Source organism: Haliotis rufescens, unplaced genomic scaffold (assembly GCF_023055435.1).
Source record: "Haliotis rufescens isolate VD_foot unplaced genomic scaffold, xgHalRufe1.0.p SCAF_7, whole genome shotgun sequence".
Lineage (NCBI taxonomy): Eukaryota > Metazoa > Mollusca > Gastropoda > Lepetellida > Haliotidae > Haliotis > Haliotis rufescens.
Window position 1 is genome coordinate 51,826,888 of NW_025964361.1, and position 22,216 is coordinate 51,849,103.

Below are 22,216 nucleotides of genomic sequence, written 5' to 3' on the forward strand. Positions count from 1 at the left end.
TTATTTTTATCACAAAATGTGACAGATCAATGATCGATATTATACTAATACCATGCGACATTGTCTTCTCAACATCTCACTTACACGTAATGGACTGACGCAACCACTATTTCAAGGACAAAGTATTCCAGATCGTCTTTTGAGCTTTAGAAATACTCACGTGTGTTAAAGTAATTCAATATGTGGAACGAGGAAGGAAATAGAGTAGTCATTTCGTCAGTGCATTTATCTAGGCCATCTTCCATGTACTGGTACAGCGCGATTAAACATAGACAGACATGCTATTAACATGCACAATATTTCTGATAGATTTGATCTGAGAAATGTGTAACATTTATAACATGACAAAATCATCTTCCTCTTCATTAGGAATGATTTGTAAGCTGACATTTCCTTTAAGATGAAATGTTCAAGGGATGTGACTTACAACAAGAGCAAAACAAATCCTGAGCTTGCACTTTATCATTGTATATCCGACTGTAAACGAACATGTGGAATTTTTAAGTTCCACTAACAACTGTCCTGGATGCATGTACGAAACTAATATGGGAACTAATTTCTTTTAAAAACTAAGAAATATACGTGTGTGTTTGTAAATCGAAAAAGAAGACAGAAAGTGGATTGATGGCTATATTTGAGAAACTATACAGCCTGAGGATGTATAATCAGAAAAGGCTTGGTCAGAAGTTATGTGTTCATCAGAATAAATAAACGTTACAACGCATTAAAATGTTCCACACATATGCTCCTGAATGATGCCTATTATTACTTGGTGATTGAGTGACTACCTAGAAGTGACGGCACAACACTTCTCGGAATTCTGACCCAACCAGTGAGTTATCACAAGATATGTAATAGTTGTTTTTGTTAATATTTCGTTAAATGTACAAAATATAATGTGCGAGGAACCACACTGAGAGGGTTATCGATTCATGTGACTCAACATCCCGATCGAATCATTGCGTCAGTGAATTCATTCATACGCATCCGGGCTATACAAAAACTGACCAAGCAGGGCACACTCTATTATTAGACACCGTGACGCGAGTGTATTTTAAGTGCAGGTAAATCCTTGTATTACATCATATGTCACGTGAATTTTACAACCAGAACGTAAACAAGTGTGTGAGTTGTGTTAGTAGGATGTGCTATCCTCGAGTAGTTGTATACCGATCTCCATTACCGCCTATTGAAGTAAGTCACTATTTGCTGTGTAAATGTGTAAATAATTTGTTTCTTCCGGAGTTTAGTACCCATTGGTCTGTATGCTTACGTGACTGTTTTGTGTCGTAATATCCTGTTTTGTCAAGGTTGAATAATCAGCCTAACACTTTGCCCTGGGTCTCTACTGCACCGACCTTGACGTTAATAATATCGCACTAATTCTGACATTGTTAACCCATATATTTCAGCCGAGGTTTACAAACATCTAGTCCAAATCATTCCCCATGTATATGTGATGTCATCTTGGTATTTCATAGAAGTAAGAACACTTTTCTCGGAGATACGAATCACTAACGATTTTTACGATGGGGTGTGGTTCATTAACACTTGCTAATCATATAGCTGGAATCAGACAAAGGACTCTGCTTTTAGTAGCGATTTCTTGTGATTATGGAAATGTTTTTCTTACACACCAGTTGGTTAGAAACCCATACGAGATAACTGGTATCAAACATGTGTGTGAGATCGAATTCCAGGCCCGTGATTGGCTACTCCATGGTGATGACGGACTACTTTCCTCAGTGAAAGTCATTCATAAGTTCCGATCCGTCGCAGTGGTGACTCAGAATAACACCACTGCCACAGGCTAATTTACATATCACGTGACCGGACTTTTCTCTTGTTTGTAAACAAACGCGCTTTTTCAGAAATCAGTATAGAACGGACTAATGCAAGTATTTGGGGGCGCTAAACATATTGTTTTGCATAATTATATAAATATGCTACTACAGCTGCGACAGTGAGTTGCATGATAAAATATATTTATACAAAGTGACCGTATCGCTAGCTCTCCGTTGGGCTTCGATGACAGCACGTGGAGCCGTACAACCAATGTAAACAAAGGATAACTACGCAGAAACAAGTAGATGTTCACGTTTTAGGATACTTTCTTAAAGAACCGTAACCGTTCTTTGATATTTGTTTATGAAAATGTGTAAACTTGTCAAACATGAAACGGATGAAAAGCATATGCAATATGGACTTTGAAAGATGTGACGAATCGTCACATGGCGCTGGCCTGTGGCAGAGGTACTATGCTGGCTGGCTGCCGGCCGCAAGGAACTCTGGGTAGGAGAGTGTCATAAGTTTTATTCCACACCTAGATACCCTTGTGTGAAACCAATTTGTGGTTGTCCATCGTCATTGGGATGGAATAGGTGTTGCTAAGTCTGGGCAAAATACAACTCTATTCTTATGACCCTTTGAATGCCAATGCAAAAGCCACATGTTTCCATTTCAGATTGACACTGAGTAAATGTAATGCCACTAAGGACTGAAACCTTTAAGGAAGCGGAGGAGGAAGCGAAGGACGAGAAGACTGATTCTCATACATATATACAGTGTCTGATTCTGACAAGGAGATGCTACACATTCTTGTGTTCTTGCCATCGATTGATGCACGAATGTAGACACTAAAGTATATATAAGTTTATTGACAGTGAAACGACGAACATGATTCAACATGGAGGAAATGGAAAGAGGTTTAATTGTCAGTCCAACATCGTGACACATTTGTTTACTGTGTCTGTATAGATGATAGCTATTCTTCAGAATTTGAATTTCAAACTGACAATATGACATGTACAGTTTGTTGTTTTCTACTCATGAAAATTAGTCACGATGACACGGTGTCGTTTTACTACGCACTTCACCATGGCAGCTTTAGAAAAGGCTTTAGACAATTTGTATGATGACCTGGTGTCTAGGCTTGATCCTACGGAGTATGTTCTGGACTTCCTATATGAAAGACACTGCGTCACGGATCTTGTCTATGAACGCATTAATGAATTGAAGGACAGAGAAGAACAGTGCAAACAGTTGCTGGATGTCGTGAAAAGGAAAGAAAACATTCCTGAATTTATAGAGGCGCTGTCACATGAGAACAGCCACACGAAGCTTGCCATTAAACTGAAAGGAGAAATTAAACGGTTAGAAGGATATGGAGGACAACATAACAACGGTGGTGGTGGTGAAGGCCCAGCTAGTATACAAATGGAATGGGAAGTCAGCGCGGAAGGTGTGGTAGAGATTGACAGTGTCCCGTTAAGAGGATGTACAGAAATGGATGTCACCATGACGTCTGAGGAGAGGTTCCCCTGTGTTCAGAAGCATCCTCCAAGAACTAATATCATGACGGGGAAGCATATTACCCTCACTAATATCAATTTCAAACTGAGAATGTTGTCTAGTGACGGAAGCAGTGGTTGTCATCAGTTTGATGAGGTTGTGACGAGGATCAGATGTTCCTTTGGACATGACCCGGATATATTGTTCCACATGCTGGATGCTGAAACCGCTAGGCGGAGAGTGTTTCATTTGAATGAAGTTGACCAAACCGACACACTAGCTCTAATGTACAACCTGATCAACAACCTAACACATCCACTTGCAGGCCTGATGATGTTAAATGCACGGACAGCGTCAGTCCTGGCCATGCAAGGGTATCTGATTCCGGCTTTACAGTTGATAAGTATTACCAGGTCCCAAGCAGAGTTGATCGAACCTTGTAAAGACACTGGCGCAGTTGTGTACACTGAAACAAATCTGCTTCTTCAGTGGTACGAGATTCATCCATGTGAAACAACAAAACAACGGATCATTAACAATTGCAATGAGGCCATTGATGTCCATTTTGCTGATGCATCATATCTCATCAAAGAGGACTACACTAAAATGTTCCTATTGAAAATGGCATTTTCCTTTCTTGGGATAGGTTGTTTCCTTGGAATAGTACCTTGCCAAGTTAGTTCAGGAGACATCCAAAATGCCGAACAGTGCTTGAGACAAGTTGATACCAAGGGGCTGTACAATCGGCATTCAATGTTTCACTGTTTCGCCAAGGCAGTCATCAATTATCACAGAGATGACATCCTGACTGCATATAAATTTGCTGAAGAGGCAAAGTTGATAGCAGAGACTTGTGAGTTTAATAAAGAACTAGAATGTGTGAAAAGGTTTATGGTCCTCTTGTGTAGCAAGTACAGTGAATTGACAATGTCAAGCCTTAATGGCACACATGATAATAAGAATGGTGTAGATGGCTTTGCAATAAACTTACCGATAGTTCCACAAATTCCTCGGTCCGACCCTGGCGCTTGGAATCTACAGACACACCCGAGGAACATCACACCTGACATACAGCAAGATCTTGTGTTTCTTGAAATGACGACCAATTCAAGGATTTGAACAGATGCTGAATGTTCATGCCGACACTGTCGTACTAATATACGATGATGAAATCTTCTTCAGATTAATGTTTAAATTTCATTTTGTGTGATCTTTTGTTGCGAAAGTCTTGACTCCCCGAGCAACACATTTACGTGAAGCCGTCGAGCTAAATTCTACCATCATCAGATTGTAGTAGCAGATCTAGTATAAACGATTTGTTACAGTTTTAATTACAAATTTACAACCACAAAGTTGACAATATGCATGGTTATCAATCTGTGCCCCAATGGGTACTGGTGGCCATTGCAGCTATAACCAGGGAATAATCGGGTTATGACCTGACATCCAGTATTTCTTTCACTATACATGTATATACATTTATTTATTAAAGTTATGTTGAAGACATTTTTGAAACTGTTCTATTAGATTGAGAACTTTGGGTGTCCTTCATATTCAAAGGTAATACAGATGCAGAATACATCGCCTGAACATATACAGTTACTTAAGTGTTGATTCAATGAAAAGAAGAAAGTAGTGCTCAGGTTTAAAATTATATGTAATATCATTTTGATAATATTTTATATCATGTTTTGTTTACGTCAAGTATGTAGGTTCTGACATGCTTTACTCTTCAAGTATTCGTTCAGATGAGTTAATCATGGTGTTGTTTTAGTACAGAGCTAATTTGTTAACATTTTACTTTTTATACATTTCACATTTAGTAATATACAAACAAGTTACACTTCCCGCCAGACTGCATGTTACAAATGTATTGTGTAAGTGTAAACTTGTATGCGGGAAACTATCATAACATTCAATAAATAGATAGAGATATCATACCCTGACAGGCCAACCAGAATACAATATATAAGTAACCCTTTCAAAAGTGAAGTAGCAGTCATTGTCACTTGGGTTTTGAGTCTGACAAACATAATCCCGTGCATTTTACAGTGACGCAGATAGTCTTAAATATCCCATACAGTTTACAAACGATTTTTTTTTGCAGAAAGAGTCTTTTCGCCCATTGGAAAATGTTAACTTTTAAAGTTGAATGAAAAGTATCAGACCTATTCATGTGACTGACATCCAGCCTTTTCTTCGTTCTCACGCTTGTCATTTGTTGACTTCTGACATGATCAAATACATAGGTAGGACTAAAATCAGTGCAAAAGGCAGATGTGTGATCCAAAGGTTTTTTTCACCTCAGGTTTGATCTGAGATTTAATCTGCAAAACCTTCCTTAACAATCAGCTTGGGTCAAAGACTTTCTCATTTTCAAATATGAGAAAAAACGCTTCCTGAAAGCCCCTTTTGACACATCTTATCCTTGCCTATGCATTTAGTCTTGTGATAAATCCTAAACATAAAATTGTTGAAAGTGAACAAGGTCTAGCTCGTATTCAGATAAACACATCTGATAACTCCCATAACAATTTCAAAAGATTTTTCTCAATTTTATAGTTATGCAAACCCTGCGCGCAAAACGGGGCCCACATTCTACCTCAACCTTCGACAGCTTCATTTTAAGTTGCGTGTGTTAAGGCTATTTAAAGACCAGTTTGTATAATACTTACGGGCTGTGTCACATAATACCTTGACTGTTGCCAGAAATCAATACAACATCAGTGGAGTGTAACAGGTCAACTTGCCCTGGCTGCTCGCATCGTCCTGTCGTGTTTTCCTACTGATTCTGATATAGCTGTTCACCCCAATGTAAAAGTACATTGACATTGAGGGAGGTTTATATACCATTTTGGCAGAATACATGTAACATTTACCCTCATCCAATCTTTTGAGGCAACTGAACTATCATCTGACCGACACTTCAAACATGGCAATTAGGATATTACTATACGTCAATTGTTCACCTGAAGGTAAACTGGAACTTGTACAAGTCAAAATAGGAAATTGCATCGGGCATAATTCTTGCTACTGATGAGTCGTTAATTATTGACACAGTTTCGACTTGCCCATATATACCTTTTTTACTGCTGTAAAACATCCGCGTGGTTATAAGCCGTGCTCATTTTAAAATATTAGACAAACCTTTCCTTTGACACATTTTATCTATACCTATTTTATTACTGTTGTCATAAGTCCCAAATATGAAATAAACAAACATAAGTTCTGATTGACATGAACCCATCTGACTTTATTCACATTTTTTAACCGTTTTGTTCATCTATTAATGTATATAGATCTGTTGGCCCTGAACCTACCTCTTCCAGGGATAGGAGTATATTGAAAATCAGGACCTAAATCTGGTTGTATTGTGTGCACACACACACACACACACACACACACACACACACACACACACACACACACACACACACACACACATATATATCTATATATCTATATATATATATATGCGCGTGTGTGTGTGTTCTCTCTTCAAACTGTATCTATTTTCTCAGATCTACTTGTATATGTGTTCTGAGTGTGATGCCACGCAAAGCCCCCTCATGACCCCTAATAACACCCACGCCCACAGTTACAAGGGGGCTGCTGTAGGGGGGGTCTGGGGGTGTGGGGGTGGGAGGGGTGTGGTCGGGGGGTGTCCGGGGGCTATTGACTGGACTTGGGCAATATACCTGAGCGGACAGTTGCCAGTTACACAAACAGCTAAACCGCTTGAAATATAGAACAAATACCACAAAAACAGACGAGAGTAATGTTTACTAAATTTTTAACTTTTAGTTATTTCAATAAGTAGAAGCACTTGTGTTGGGACTAGAGATTTCACAGTTTACTGTTAATAATATAGACACTTGACATTTAAAGTACCATGATCTGATGATATGTGATCCTTATTGTGTATGGCCTTATGATTATGATTCATCACACAATAGATGCAGAACGTAAAGCAGGAAGACGGCTGTAGATCACCGTGACCTTGCTAGGACACAACGATCAATATTACATGAGACAAAAACACGCTGGTCTGGGCATACCAGTAATTCAAACCAAGTTGACTTCCCCCCTCCTCCCTAATCCCCATTTCGACCTCGGTCTAGGTGGCAAGACAAAGTCAATATGATTTGAGTAATAGTCAATATACCCATGGCCATGTCAGTTAAAACTGTAAATAAATATATTTTTCCTCGTAATTAACATAATTACACTGTATCAATTCGAGTACACGAACAGGACATTGTTAATCAACTGATGAATAAACATCCTTGTTTTCTTGTAGTGAGGGGCGGTCGGGTAGCGGTTGTGGTTAAAGCGTTCGCTCGTCACGCCGAAGACCTGGGTTCGATTCCCGACATGGGTACAATGTGTGAAGCCCATTTCTGGTGTCCCCCGCCGTGATTTTTCTGGAATATTGCTAAAAACGGCGTAAAATCAAACTCACTCACTCACTCTTGTGGTGAACATAAGTCAGAGCGCAGGGCTACGGAAGTGTAACTGTGATCCCAAACATTTCTCTGCGGAAACAAGTTTTCTCGATTTGTCGATGACGGAAATGTAAACTGAAACTCGGAAGATATATACTCTCATTGTTTATTCTTTTCATGTAAGAAATAAATTAAATGCAACATTGTTAGTGCCATCAACACAATACCGTACATTGAAAAATGTACAAAATGACGCAACATGTGTACTTTCAACAACCAATCACTAAGATGTGTACGTTTGAGTATTTGCAAGTATGCGTGCGTGCAAACGTGCGCGCCTGCTTGTGTAAATGCGATCGTTTGCACGTATATGAATGCCTGTGTGTTTTGATGTATGTTTGTTATATCAAGAGACATTGTGATGACAGTTTAGTCACAATGGCCACGAGACGACACCTAAAAGTCGATAATACTATTTTCGAATTCATGTCATCTGCCTTAGAGATACGTAAAGCACTGTTGTAATAAATCCGCTCGGAGATGTGCGTTCTAAGAAGACAATAGAATGCCATGTTTGTATCACAGTACCTTACCTGTAAAATTATAAACAGAATCAGCCCATATATGAGGCCAACACCTTTTCACATTCTTGAGGAATACTTCCTGGAGTCGGTAAGAAGCACAGTGAATTCTTCGGGCAAACATTGTATTCACAAATGTAGATTTATGATCACGCCATGTACTTTTATCATGTTTCACAGTTAGAAGATCGTATTTTTTCACTGATGCAGAACAAGGCACATGACTGAACCTGCTATGCAAGGGTACCTCGAAGGTACACATTGCATGTGTCTCCACTATATTGTGAGGGGGCGGTCGGGTAGCCTAGTGGTTAAAGCGTTCGCTCGTCACGCCGAAGACCCGGGTTCGATTGGGTTCAATGTGTGAAGCCCATTTCTGGTGTCCCCCGCCGTGATATTGTTAAAAGCGGCGTAAAATCATACTCACGCACTCACTGTGATTTGTCAACAGGGCTGGGGCAGATTATTTGATTAGAAAACATTACGGAATCACGATTTGTGAGTGAGTGAGTGAAGCTTTAAGCACTTCAATAATATTCCAGAAATGTGACAACAGGGGAAATGATTGTACCAATATGGGGAGCGAATGCTGTAACCGCTAGTCTACCCAAGCATCTCAGAATTACAATGACTCTCCCACGTTTCCATATCTTCTTCCTCCCTAACGTCATCATAACTAGCATCCATGGTGTTGTCATGGTCATCTGTGTTTGGCATCAGTGCGTTACAAGACACGAGATTCGCTGGCTGAATTGATGCACTTTCAGGCTTTGGACTCGTCTCTTGAGTGATGGAATAAATATGTCGAAAAACATCTTCTATTTCACAGAGTTCCTTTCCAAAATTGTTTTTGTCTGATAGTCGACGAGCAATATTGGCATGCTTTAGTGCTTGTGAAGAAAATTCACCAGTCCTCTGAGGACAGTGAAGCTCCTTGTAGTAGCAAACTGCAGCTTTAGCCAAGTTATACAACATGATGCGCCTGTCGTCAAAGACACCACCCGATTCAATCCTTTCCAGACAATCTTCGGCAGATTTAACGTCATCCTCTGTAACACCGGCGTTAAAAAGACGTCCATACACACCAACGCCAAGATAACAACAAGCAAGTTTTTGATAAAATATTCGACAGAATTCATCTCTTATATCTTGTGGACACTGTGGGAAATGTTCTACAATTGCTTCTCTGATGCTGTCGATGAGCATCTCCCGGCGTTTCCGAGATGGTATATGTTCGTATAACTGGATGAGGATGTTGACGTACACAAACATGACTCTTGCCGTATCCGCACAAGGTTGAATAAACCCCATCTTCTTTCTTGCTTCTTCTACAATATCCAAAGCTTTCATTACATTCAATAAATCTCCTTCCATTGAAACAATCGCAGCCTTTCGAGCCAAAAATATCATCGAACCTGCCTCTGAATGTGTCAGGGTTGCAACTAATGTTTCCATTTCTTTCAATTTGCTCCATTGTTCAGTGCCATTTTCTAAAAAGAGCCTTCCCTTGATTAATTCTGATTCTAACATTTTGAAAACCACATCAGGGTCATGTGAATATTTTCCTTTCATTTCCACAACTATAGCATCAAATTGGTACAGGTATTTTATCCCTTTATGAGAAATACGTCTTAATTCAAATCCAATATTAGCAAGCTCAGTCCCTTTCGAGTCGACTATTTGCAATCTTTGAAGTTGGGTGTACATGTTGGGTTTTATCCCTTTTTTGCCAATTTCTGTCCTTGTTGTCTTGCTGGTCCAACCTGAATGGTTTACTTTGTATATTGTATCCTTCAACATGGCAGCTAGTTTGACATGGCTACCTTTGTGTTCCAGAGCATCCACGAACAGAGGCACTATCATTTTCTGTCTTACCGCATCCAGTAAAGCTCTGCATTGCTCTGGGCGATTCTCGGCTGCAAGAATTCTCTCACACATCACTTCAGTCAATCCATTGTTCTTGTAAAGAAAATCCAACACGTTATCCGTCGGATCGAGTCTTTTCACTAACTCCACCCTCAGTATCCGTAACGCCTCCTCTTGAACTTCAACTTCTACACTTGTCATTTTTTCAACCATGGGCACTGCACCAGCTAGATTGCAAACAGTTCTCTGACATTAATTTACTTACTGTTTGATAGTGGAGATATTCGTAGATATTGAAATCCTGGTTTTAGTGTGGAGGTCCACCACACACCATTCTTCCCCATCACTGAGCTTACGTAGACTACGGTATTATCCTTTGGACTCCTTCAACTTTCACCACCCTCAGTCTCTGTAAAGCCCCCTTTTCAACTTCAACATTTGCCATAATTCAACCACAGACACTGCACTAACCAAATACAGTTTCTGACACGAATTGCCTTAGTCTATGGCAGATGAGATATTCGTCGAGAGTCACATCCGGGTTTCAGGATGGCGATTAACCACACACCAGTCTACCCCATCACTGGGCCCACACCAACTGCCTTCTAAATGTATGCGTAACAACAACCTTTTGCCGCTATGCAAGCAGGTAGGTCATCCGTTGTTGTTTACGTCCGAGACTAAGGGCTGATTCTAAATTACTGCAGGCAGCAGACCGACTCCTATCCGAAAGATGTGTCCATGGTATCGTTACATGTCCCATGAATATATAGCCAAACCTGCACGGCATTATCCTTTCAGTGCCTATTTATAGCCAACACTCATGGTAATAGCCACAGAACATGTTGCACTGCGTAATCGAAGCTGTGAGATCATACAGAAAGGAAACTTGAGACATCTGCTTCAGAGGCACTGCTGTATTGATCAGGTTTGTTTACGGTATCGATAACCCACCCTGATACCAGTCAACATGGGCATCGAAGGGCAGGTCACGGTCACCGTTTCGCGAACACCTGGTATCATCACTATTTTGACTGTGATTCATAAACACATGCTTATGCAATTGGGTTTTGTCCTTGTTTAATATATAGAAGTGGACTTCCCTCGTCACTGTTCGTTTCCGGTTAACACATAATATATGCATGGCTTTTTTTTACACAAAAGGAACAAGGACATCATGTGGTACAAAGAAAATTTACAAATTTTATAATTTGTGAAAGCAGAATTGGTCTCATTTGCGTAGAGGAGGGGCACATTATGCAACTATCTTTGTGAAACATTCACAATGTGTTCAGATGTTCCTTTTTAATATTTTTAAGTTCCATCACGTTTCGAGTTTCCATTAAAAGTTAAACAAGCGAGAAACAATAATGAAATCATACATAGACTAACTGAAACACGAACTAACCCACATATCTCTGAACTGACAGAATCACCTGTACATCTTGATAACCGAATAACAAGCGTAATATACCCTTTTGGCAGCCACGTCACTGTTACGTTGTCATTAACGGGGAGTTCATATACATCACTATTAGATCTACCAATTATGAGACCGCCTCCGTGATATAGTGGTAGAGCGTCCGCCCGGAGAGCGGAAGGTCCGGGGTTCGATCCCCGGCCGCATCATACCAAACAACTTGGTACTTGTTGTTACCCTGGCGCTCGGCATTAAGGTGCTAAATCAAAGACTGGTCGGCTCGGAGTCAGTATAACGTGTCTGAGTGGGGTATTCATGTTAAACTGCGACATGGTATCTCAGTTGGCTAGCACAATAAAATCGGCATAAGTCCGGACTAGTACAAGCAGCCACAGACACGCGTGCATGCACGTCGATATATAAGTGCAATTATCGTGAACGCGACGTTAAAACCCATTTCACCTCACCTCACCACCAAATATGATTATGTCATAGTTTCGCTTATGGAGCTTTTTCCAAGTTTGTAACCAAGGCTGTGTAATCGAAGTGGACAGTGAAGCACAGTCGACTTTAAATACCGCCAACTTGTACTGGTAGAGTTAACAAATTTCAAATTACACTCTCTTTCAATCACTTAAAGTATCCTATTCTCATTTTAATCAGTTCTTGTGATAATTATAACTTAAAGACAATCTGTAGGGGTTGTGAACTACCAGTGCATACTTGTGTTTCGTGAAACAGACTACACTATGACTCTGTGCTTAATGATACGCTACCTTCTCCTTACTAAACTATGTTAATACATTGTTGATATAAATTAAATCAATTATATTGTATTTATTGTGACATATTAATATACAAGTATCGTACAAAAATAACGTTTCATCAAACAGCTGTGCATACATGTGGGTATACAAACATATTAATATTTTAGGGAAACAGTTGTCAATAACATTTTGTATTAAACTGATACAGATTCTACAGAGTGTAAGGGCGACAGCAGATTAGCTGTAGATATGAAGGCTGTACGTATAAACCCTTTGATGAAGGTTGAATACAATGGACAAATTGAAACTGTATGGAATCGATCTTCAATGTAATTTAATTTGCAAAGTATTCATATTATATGTTTATTTTGCAAATGCAAGAAACAGAAGACATTGATGTTCATGAAAGGTGCAATATCCGTATGTTATCTTGTCCTTAATACGTGTGTAAGTTATATGGCTAGAACTGTTTTCGAGCTTCAGTAGAAATTCAGTATCGACAATATTTGATATTTTATTTCCGTCATTTCTGACCAAACTGTACTTGTGTTCACTGATCAAACTGTATCTATTTTCTCTGATCTACATGTATATGTGTTCTCTGAGTGTGATGCCACACCAAGCCCCCTTATGACCACCCCAAGCCCCCTAATGACCACCCCAAGCCCCCTAATGACCACCCCAAGCCCCCTAATGACCACCCCAAGCCCCCTAATGACCACCCCAAGCCCAGGGTCCTGCTGTTGGGGGGAGTTTTCCGGGGGGCGTTGTCTGGACTTGGGCAGTATACCTGAGCGGACAGTTGCCCGCATATCGTGTGTGATTACACAAACAGTTAAACCGCTTGAAATATAGAACAAATACCACAAACACCTCCAAAGTAAGTAAGTAAGTAAGTAACAAACACAGGCGAAAGTAATGTTTACTAAGTTCAGTCCTTTAGTTATTTCAATAAGTAGAAACGAGCACCTGTGTTTCAAACCTGTGACCTTGGACTAGAGATTTCACAGTTAACTGTTAATAATAGACACTGTACGTCATTTAAAGTAACATGATCAGATAATATTTGCAGGCTTTGCTTTATTGTGCATGGTCTTTTGACTATAATTCATCACACAATAGGTGCAGAACGTTAAGCAGTAAGACGGCTGTAGGTCACCGCGACCTTGCTATAAAAGAACGATCATTATTACATGAAACGAAAACACGCTGGTCTGGGCATACCAGTAATTCAAACCTAGTTGACTTCCCCCTTCTCCCTAATCCCCATTTCGACCTCGGTCTAGGTGGCAACACAAAGTCAATATGATTTGAGTAATAGTCAATATACCCATGGCCATGTAAGTTAAAACTGTAAATAAATATATTTTTCCTCGTAATTAACATAATTACACTGTATCAATTCGAGTACACGAACAGGACATTGTTAATCAACTGATGAATAAACATCCTTGTGTTCTTGTATTGAGGGGCGGTCGGGTAGCCTTGTGGTTAAAGCGTTCGCTCGTCACGCCGAAGACCCGGGTTCGATTGGGTACAATGTGTGAAGCCCATTTCTGGTGTCCCCGCCGTGATATTGCTAAAAGCGGCGTAAAATCATACTCACTCACTCACTGTGATTTGTATGTAACTGTATGGAATCGATCTTCAATTTAATTTAATTTGCAAAGTATTCATATTATATGTTTATTTTGCAAATGCAAGAAACAGAAGACATTGATGTTCATGAAAGGTGCAATATCCGGATGTTATCTTGCCTTTAATACGTTTGTAAGTTATATGGCTTGAGCTTCAGTCTTTCCGTCCTTATGAAACAGAATCAATGGGTGAATAGAACCTACAGCTGCATTTCCAGCATATGACTATTTCTCACTCAAATATGAAACATTTCCGTCATGGGTTGGGCAATTTTGACAAAAACAGGTTTGCATTTACTGTCGTTAGTTTGCACGTTACTCATAATCATTTCATTGTAGCCTCCCATATGCTTCTTATGTTAGAGGGTACATGAAGGGTCAATGCACATATGTAACAAGATATAACTAATTATCGTTGTTTAAAAGGTATACATTTGGGTTACACTATCTATTCTCGGTGCTTAATTGCATTCGTCAGTCACAAATCTTGATGATCAGGAAAACAAAATATACCTTTGTTAGAAATCTCAAATACCTCAAATACTCGATCATTTTGCCATCTTTCCCCGTTGGGATTCCGAGTTAGGATGTATCTCCAGCAGCATATACTGGTCCTGGGAGGGCACAAGAAGCAATAGTTTTAGACAAGGAGAATAAACTCCCGTGTAGTTGTAAAACATTGCCTAGAGTGTAGAACATATTCCTCCTAATATCACAAACTTTCCTATCTGAAATAACTCTCCTGAGGCAGGTCTCGGCCGATTTAACTCAAGTCTGTGTACGTCATGAGCAAGAGATGTCCAAGAGATGTCCAAGAGCCGTCCAAACATGTCAAAGATAACCAAACGCTAAATTGAGATAACGGACGCGACAGACTTCGAGTCCTTGGTAAATGGTCAACAATTGCTTTCCTGATGTTATTGACGAGCGACACTCTAGTCCCTGGAGTAGGTATGTGTTTGTATGACTGCGCTAGGACGTTTACATGGACATACATGACCTTTTCTATGTCGATGCAAGGTCTGATGAACTGCATCTTCTCCCTTGCCTCTTCTACAAGCAGTAAATCCTTGTTTATGCCTGACACATCCCCCTTTATGGAAATGATGGACTCCAGATGTATCACTGCCTCTGAATGTGTCAAAGACGTTACCAGTCTCTCCATGTTACCGACCTTGTCAACACATCATGGCCATCTTCATGAAAGAGTCGTCGTTCGGTTAACTCTGATTCTAAGATTTAGAACATCACATCAGGGCGGTCTTCATATTTGAGACGGGTATCAGCAACGTTTCGATTGAATTTTGTGTTCTAAAACTTCCCTCCATTTTTGAATCCACCTTGTGGGGTTGGGAGCATAGGCCCAGTTTCATCCGGTCAGATGACCACCACAGAACCGAGTGACGTCGAAGCGGGTGTCCAGTATGCACATTGTGATATTTAACAAATGCTGTCCTGTTCGATTGAATGAATGATGTTCATACAAAGGTACGTGGAGCTATCAGTATGTGTTTTTTAACATGGCTCCTCTGCTAAGTAACGCTTTGCAATGCTCCGGGCGATTTCTTCATGAGCTATTTTCGTCATTTCTGAAGTCAATCCTATTCGGAAATTCAAGAATGTTACTCTTGGAGTCGAGGCGATGGGTAATATTCTGTTTATCAACCCAAACCATTCTTTCACAGTTTAATAATCAGTGTCTTGATTGTGAAAAGTGCAGCTGATCAGCTTCAGTGGCAGACCGATTAGTGCTATCATTTGTTTTTGTCGCCATATCTCCCAGGACACATCGCTTGATCTCACCGGCATTAAGGGGCTAAAACAAGGACTGGTCGGCTCGGAGTCAGTATACTGTGTCTAAGTGGGGTATTCTTGTTAAACTGCGGCATGGTATCTCAGTGAGCTAGCACTATAAATCGGCATCAGTCCGGACTAGTACAAGCAGAAAACACACACACACACACACACACACACACACACACACACACAAACACACACACACACACACACACACACACACACACACACACACACACACACACACACACGCACGCGCGCGCGCGCGCGCACACGTAAATGCACGTCGCTATATAAGTGCAATAATCTTGAACGCGACGTTAAACCCCATTTCACCTCACCTCACCTTGACCTCACCAGGCGATATCTCCTGTGGAAACAACTTCCTGATGATCCCATAGAACACAAGGTTGTACTTCTCATCTAAGTTCTTGGCATCCGTCTAGGGTTTAGGTATCAGTGTATGCCACTTTATCAGAGTCAACCTGGTATCCTTACTTGTCACATCGGGACACATGCGTACCAGGTTTCAATGACTTTATGGTTTTCACTTCCTTATCTAATGTTAACCCAACGTTGCTCAATGCAGACCATGTTGGTGAGGTCATTCCCTTTTAGAGCGCTCCTCCTCCACAGCTATATCCAGTCCATGCTGTAAATCAGTGCCTGTCACGACCCCTACAATTTCACCACCCTTACCACATACTCTGTGACCGCACCTGCTTCGGTGACGTGTCATCTTTTTTTCATGCATATGACCTGCAACGAACTCCAAACCGGAACGAAAGGATCTGTAAATGTTTAATTGTATAGATTGTCCCAGATTGTGGAAAGTACTATTGAAACCATAAATCACCTTGGGTATAACCGCTTTTGCGAGCTGTTTATGGCTATGGTGGTAGCAAGTATTTTCATTGGTTAGATTCTGAATATTAGTTGCATTTTCATGTTGTACCACACTGTTGTTAACGACAACAACGGGACGAAAATGATATACATGTAGTTACAGGACAGGCAAAGTAAACGAAACCTAGCATGGTACATACTGCATATGTTGAAGACTGATGTATAGGTAATTATGGAAGCATATTATGGAAGAAGAAGAGGAGGAAGAAGAAGAAAACTAAGAGGAAGAAGAAGAGGAATGGGAGGAAAAAGAAGAGGACGGAGAAGAAGAAGAGGAGGGAGAAGAAGAGGAAGGAGAAGAAGAAGAGGAAGAAGAAGAGGAAGGGGAGGAAGAAGAAGAAAACTAAGAGGAAGAAGAAGAGGAATGGGAGGAAAAAGAAGAGGAGGGAGAAGAAGAAGAGGAGGGAGAAGAAGAAGAGGAAGGAGAAGAAGAAGAGGAAGAAGAAGAGGAAGGGGAGGAAGAAGAAGAAGAGGAAGAAGAAGAAAACTAGGAGGAAGAAGTAGAAGGGGGAGGAAGAGAAGTAAGGAGGAGGAGAAGAAGTAGAGGAAGGAGAAGATGAAGAAGAAGCAGAAGAAGAAAAAGAAGAAGAAGATACAAACACACAAAGGCTATGTTAGTTCATTACAAGCAGTTTTCTCTTCTCATAAACTTATAATAAGAAATGTGACATTTTTTCAATAAAGAAAAATAATCCTTAAATTCAAAAAATGACAAAAATATTTCAGCACTACTTTCTGGCAGATATAATTTTCTGAGATCTTCATAATACAAACAAATAAATAGAAGGTGGATTCTTATCTTGTTAACAAAAAGGTTGAAATTTGAAGATAATATAATGAATATGAATACATTGTGTTAATACAGAATTGCTTAAGTTAATATGCTGATTTTGCGAACAAGTCTTTTATATAATTCATCTGAAAATGTTAATCTAACCTTAACTTTATAGATATCACAAGATAGTAAGATAAGAATGCAGGTGTAATACACACCGGGAAGAAGAGGTGAGGTGAGGTGAAATTGGGTTTAACGTCGCGTCCAAGATTATTGCACTTATATAGCGACGTGCATGCACGTGTATGTGTGTGTGTGTGGCTGCTTGTACTAGTCCGGACTGATGCCGATTTATAGTGCTAGCACACTGAGATACCATGCCGCAGTTTAACATGAATACCCGATTCAGACACAGTATACTGACTCCGAGCCGACCAGTCCTTGTTTTAGCCCCTTAATGCCGAGCGCCAGACAGGGTAACAACAAGTACCATCTTTTAACGTCTTTTTGTATGACGCGGTCGGGGATCGAACCCCGGACCTTCCGCTCCCCGGGCGAACTCTCTACCACTAGACCACGGAGGCGGTCCCGGGAAGAAGAAACAGTGTGTCATTTAATAAAGACAAGGTCGACATGCGGGGCAGGACTGACACAACAAATATTATCTCATACTAGCTGATTGGGTGACACCATAACCCAATAACAACTACTGGGAGGGTGGGGATAAATACATCCGCCATTCTGGCGAGAACATAGTAAAGGACGGTAACTCCATAAGCCCTACTGCGATAACTGATGCACATGTGGTCAAGGGGAGGTAAGTTGTAACTAACGCATGACAAGGTACATTTTAACCATTAAAATACAATCATTGAATTATATCTACCATATAATTTGATTTTCAAGTTTTCTTCAAACGTTGGGTGAGTGCTTCCAAAGTTCATTTAACAAAACACATCATTTTACTTTTTCGGAAATATAATTTAGTCAATTTAGCTGCCATTAAGAATATCTTGATACATTATTGGGCCTAGGTTTGTAATGTAAGCAAACATGGAGTGTATGGTTCAGGTTCAGAATAAGTCACCCACACGAATATAAACATTATATACATATACATAGAAGCGAGAGTCTCCACCATGAAAAGTGACGATTAAATAGTAATTTCCACCATTATATCGCTGCGCAGAATTGCGTCCCTTAGGTATACCAGGAAACTACGATCGTGGGTTCAAATCCTACTTCGACCTGATTATATTTCTAGATTTGTCAGTAACATAACCTTTGGTTTCACCAAGTGGTAAACGTCTGAGACCTGCATCACTGCGGGCTTTCTTTCATCACGAAGCTGACACGCCGTGATATAATTGGAATACTGCCCAGAGGGACACAAACCCAAACTCACTACCGTATACATGTGGTCGTGTGGATGCAAATTCATTTTTTTTATCTCAATCTTCATTGAACCAATTTTTTTACACAAATTACCAAGCCACAGATTACTCTTTACAAATGGTTGCAGGAATGAGTGATGGTTAAAAAAGACATTATCAAATGAAACAACAGTTCTATCAAATTTCAATTACATACCAAACAAACTAGGTATAATTTGTTTTGTCCTCAGTTTATTATATAAACAACGTTTCAACGTTCATAGCAATATACATATAATATATAAATTCAGTAACTGAAGCGGGTGGTCAGGCACGACGACTGAGGCAATCGTACCCGGACCGTGTGGATCGATTCATAAACATCAATCACTGGATTGTCTGGCCGCCGCCATATAACTGGAAGGCTTATCCTCACTTTGCCACCAGGCTGGTGAGGATTAACAGTGGTGGTGTTTTCACAAGGAAAGGGAGCATGTTCAAAGGTGCCAGGTGAAGTGATCTCACTTAGACAATCTATAGGTCCCTAACAGCTATAGGTCCCTAACAGTGAACACAGTTAACCTCATGAGCCAGCAGGTTGATTGTAGATAAGTAGTCTTCACTATATGAAAGTATTAAATCATTTAGAAAACATTTTGAATTTGGAGTGATAAACAATAATTGGCATAGTGGTTAGTTAAGTGAGTAATCAGAAATCATTGACATAATTTAATTGACTCAGTACTGTTGAGTGTGGAGTGCAAACAAACAAACAAACATGAACTGACCTTATAACCAGGTAATCAACAGTCCTAAATGTAAGATGGCCATTCCCAACAGATGAACCTGTTCACATAAATTTCAAAACTACTTTTGCCGTTTACGCCTACTGGGAATTGTCTAGGTGGATCACCAAGACTGGTATTCTCTTGGCGTTGACATTTTATGGTTGACAATTGAAATGTTTTTGTCGCTTTTATGTATCAACAAAGTAAAGAGTAATTTACTCCGATTGGTGTTATTTTATCCATGGTACAATAACACACAGCAGGGTATCTACATAAACGCTTTAGGAACAGCGAATAACTTTGACGCTTTACCAGAAAGATACATATGACATATTTCCTCAATGAAAAATTATTTTAAGAAGAGCCCTCGTTTCATTTTAAACACAAACTGCATATATCTACGATTCAGTAACATAATTATCTGGAAAATGACATAATGATTTTAATTTGAAACTGATATTCAGAGAATATACCCGCATTTATACACATTTGTGCGCTATTGACAGTGACTCATAAACACATGCTCACGCTTGCAATCGAACAATGGACTCTGCTCCAGCAAATATTTCTTATGGTTGTGGAAAGGGTTTTGTTGATATTATTTTCATGGCTTCAATAGCATTACGTTTCCACCCTGCTGCCTCTGATTGTGTGGCTTTCTATGGCAATGGTGACCTCCTACTTCTGTATAGAACGACATGTTCTCACAGACTGCTTAAGCATGTACCTGTCGAATTCGCCTTGACACCCTTTTGAAATGATGTTCAAATTACTAGAGAGAGATTTATTTCTTCGTACCTGGAAGGTGGTATGCTTCAAGCGACAGTTAAAAACAACCTGTACCGCCGAGACAGGTGCCATCATTGTAATTCTACAGTGATTTGAGGGTGTATATTTAAATGATTAAGTCACTCTGGAAAAAGCCCTAAGTATGGAGGAAAACGAAATTCAAAATTTTCATCACAAACGATTCAGTACATAAAAAGCATGGGAGCGGTGATTCAGACTCGAAATTGGGTATTCCAGCAAGAGGTATGTCCAGGTTGCGTGAGTAGATAGTCGGATTTGAAAACTGACGGATCTCCATGAAGTATTTCTTTATAAGCAGTACACAAAACCACGTGGACATAAATATTTACAGATGCACATCAAACGGGTGCAAGTTAACAAGATTATAGTCGGATTTGAAGACTGACGGATCTCCATGAAATATTTCTTTATAAGCAGTACACAAACCACGTGGACATAAATATTTACAGATGCACATCATACGGGTGCAAGTTAAAAAGATTAATGTACATTAACGACACGTTGAGGCTCTAAGTACTGCAGCTATTGTATTACATGGGATTACAACAGGACCAAGTGACAAAGAAACTATTTATATATATTAAAGCTGACACTAACCAAAATAACAACAAACACACAAACGTTTGGAATAACTGAGTACATAAGGGTGTAATTTTCACTCTATTAGCGTCAAACTGCGATATTACAGATTTTTGCATCATGTTGTCTGTATGAAAAGTCACCATGGCCAGCGATGACAGAGAAAGCATACATGTACCTAATACATCAATCGACAACATTGTCGAATAGTGTGTGTGAGTGAGTGAGTGAGTGAGTGAGTGAGTGAGTGAGTGAGTGAGAGTGAGTGAGTGAGTGAGTGAGTGAGTGAGTGAGTGAGTGAGTGAGTGAGTGAGTGAGTGAGTGAGTGAGTGAGTGAGTGAGTGAGTGTGTGTGTGTGTGTGTGTGTGTGTGTGTGTGTGTGTGTGTGTGTGTGTGTGTGTGTGTGTGTGTGTGTGTGTGTGGATATTATATAACACCTTTCAGTCCGGGTGTTTTGCTGCAAGAAAACCCAGTATCATATACTGGTAGGTCCCTGTGACAGATAAAACCCCTCACCATGCTTGTTGTTGTGTGCAGTTGCCATGACATCAGTAATTGGGGCGTCCAGATGTTGAAAACACCATATTACTTTCCTTGAACTGCCAACATAGCTGTAAATATAACACTGTACCTTCGCACATAATACTCAGATATGTGTCTCTGCTGAGCCTCGTTGTTAAAATCGCCTAGGGTTCATCAATGTCCATGGGTTCATCTTGCTCTTCTTTAGGGACCTCCTCCTTGTCAGTAGATACCTCGTGCACACTTAAAGGAGTTAGGTGTGCCTTCTTGTCCGATGAATAAGATCCTGACATTTGATCCGTACTTAAAGGTAGTTCCGACATCTGGAGTAAAATGTCCTCCAATTCCCTAACTGGCGGAGACATCGACATGATGCAGTGGATGATATCCTCAATTGGCTCCAGCTCTTCCTTGAAACCATATGTTTCAGAGAGATACTTCGCATCTCTCGCAAATGTTAGACCTTGTGATGCAAACTCACCAGGTTTCGATGTTGGACAGATGCGTTCTTTATGATAATAAAGCACAGCGTTGCCAAGACAGTAGAACATGTATCTTCTGTTATTGTAGTCCTTCCTGTCTGGTCCAGCTTTTTTAAAGCAGGCTTCTGCCTCTTTGATGTCGCTCTCTTGAACATCATAATTTGTACGCCGACCAAA

General features: G+C 40.1%; 1 protein-coding gene across 1 annotated transcript; it reads left to right on the forward strand.

Moving 5' to 3' along the window:
- Nucleotides 1-1,045: 1,045 nt before the first annotated feature.
- LOC124111245 lies at nt 1,046-4,797 on the forward strand. The gene is made up of 2 exons (XM_046470892.2): nt 1,046-1,194; nt 2,465-4,797. The coding sequence occupies exon 2, from the start codon at nt 2,845-2,847 to the stop codon at nt 4,408-4,410; it is 1,566 nt and encodes a 521-aa protein (XP_046326848.1). The 5' UTR covers nt 1,046-1,194; nt 2,465-2,844; the 3' UTR covers nt 4,411-4,797.
- Nucleotides 4,798-22,216: the final 17,419 nt, after the last annotated feature.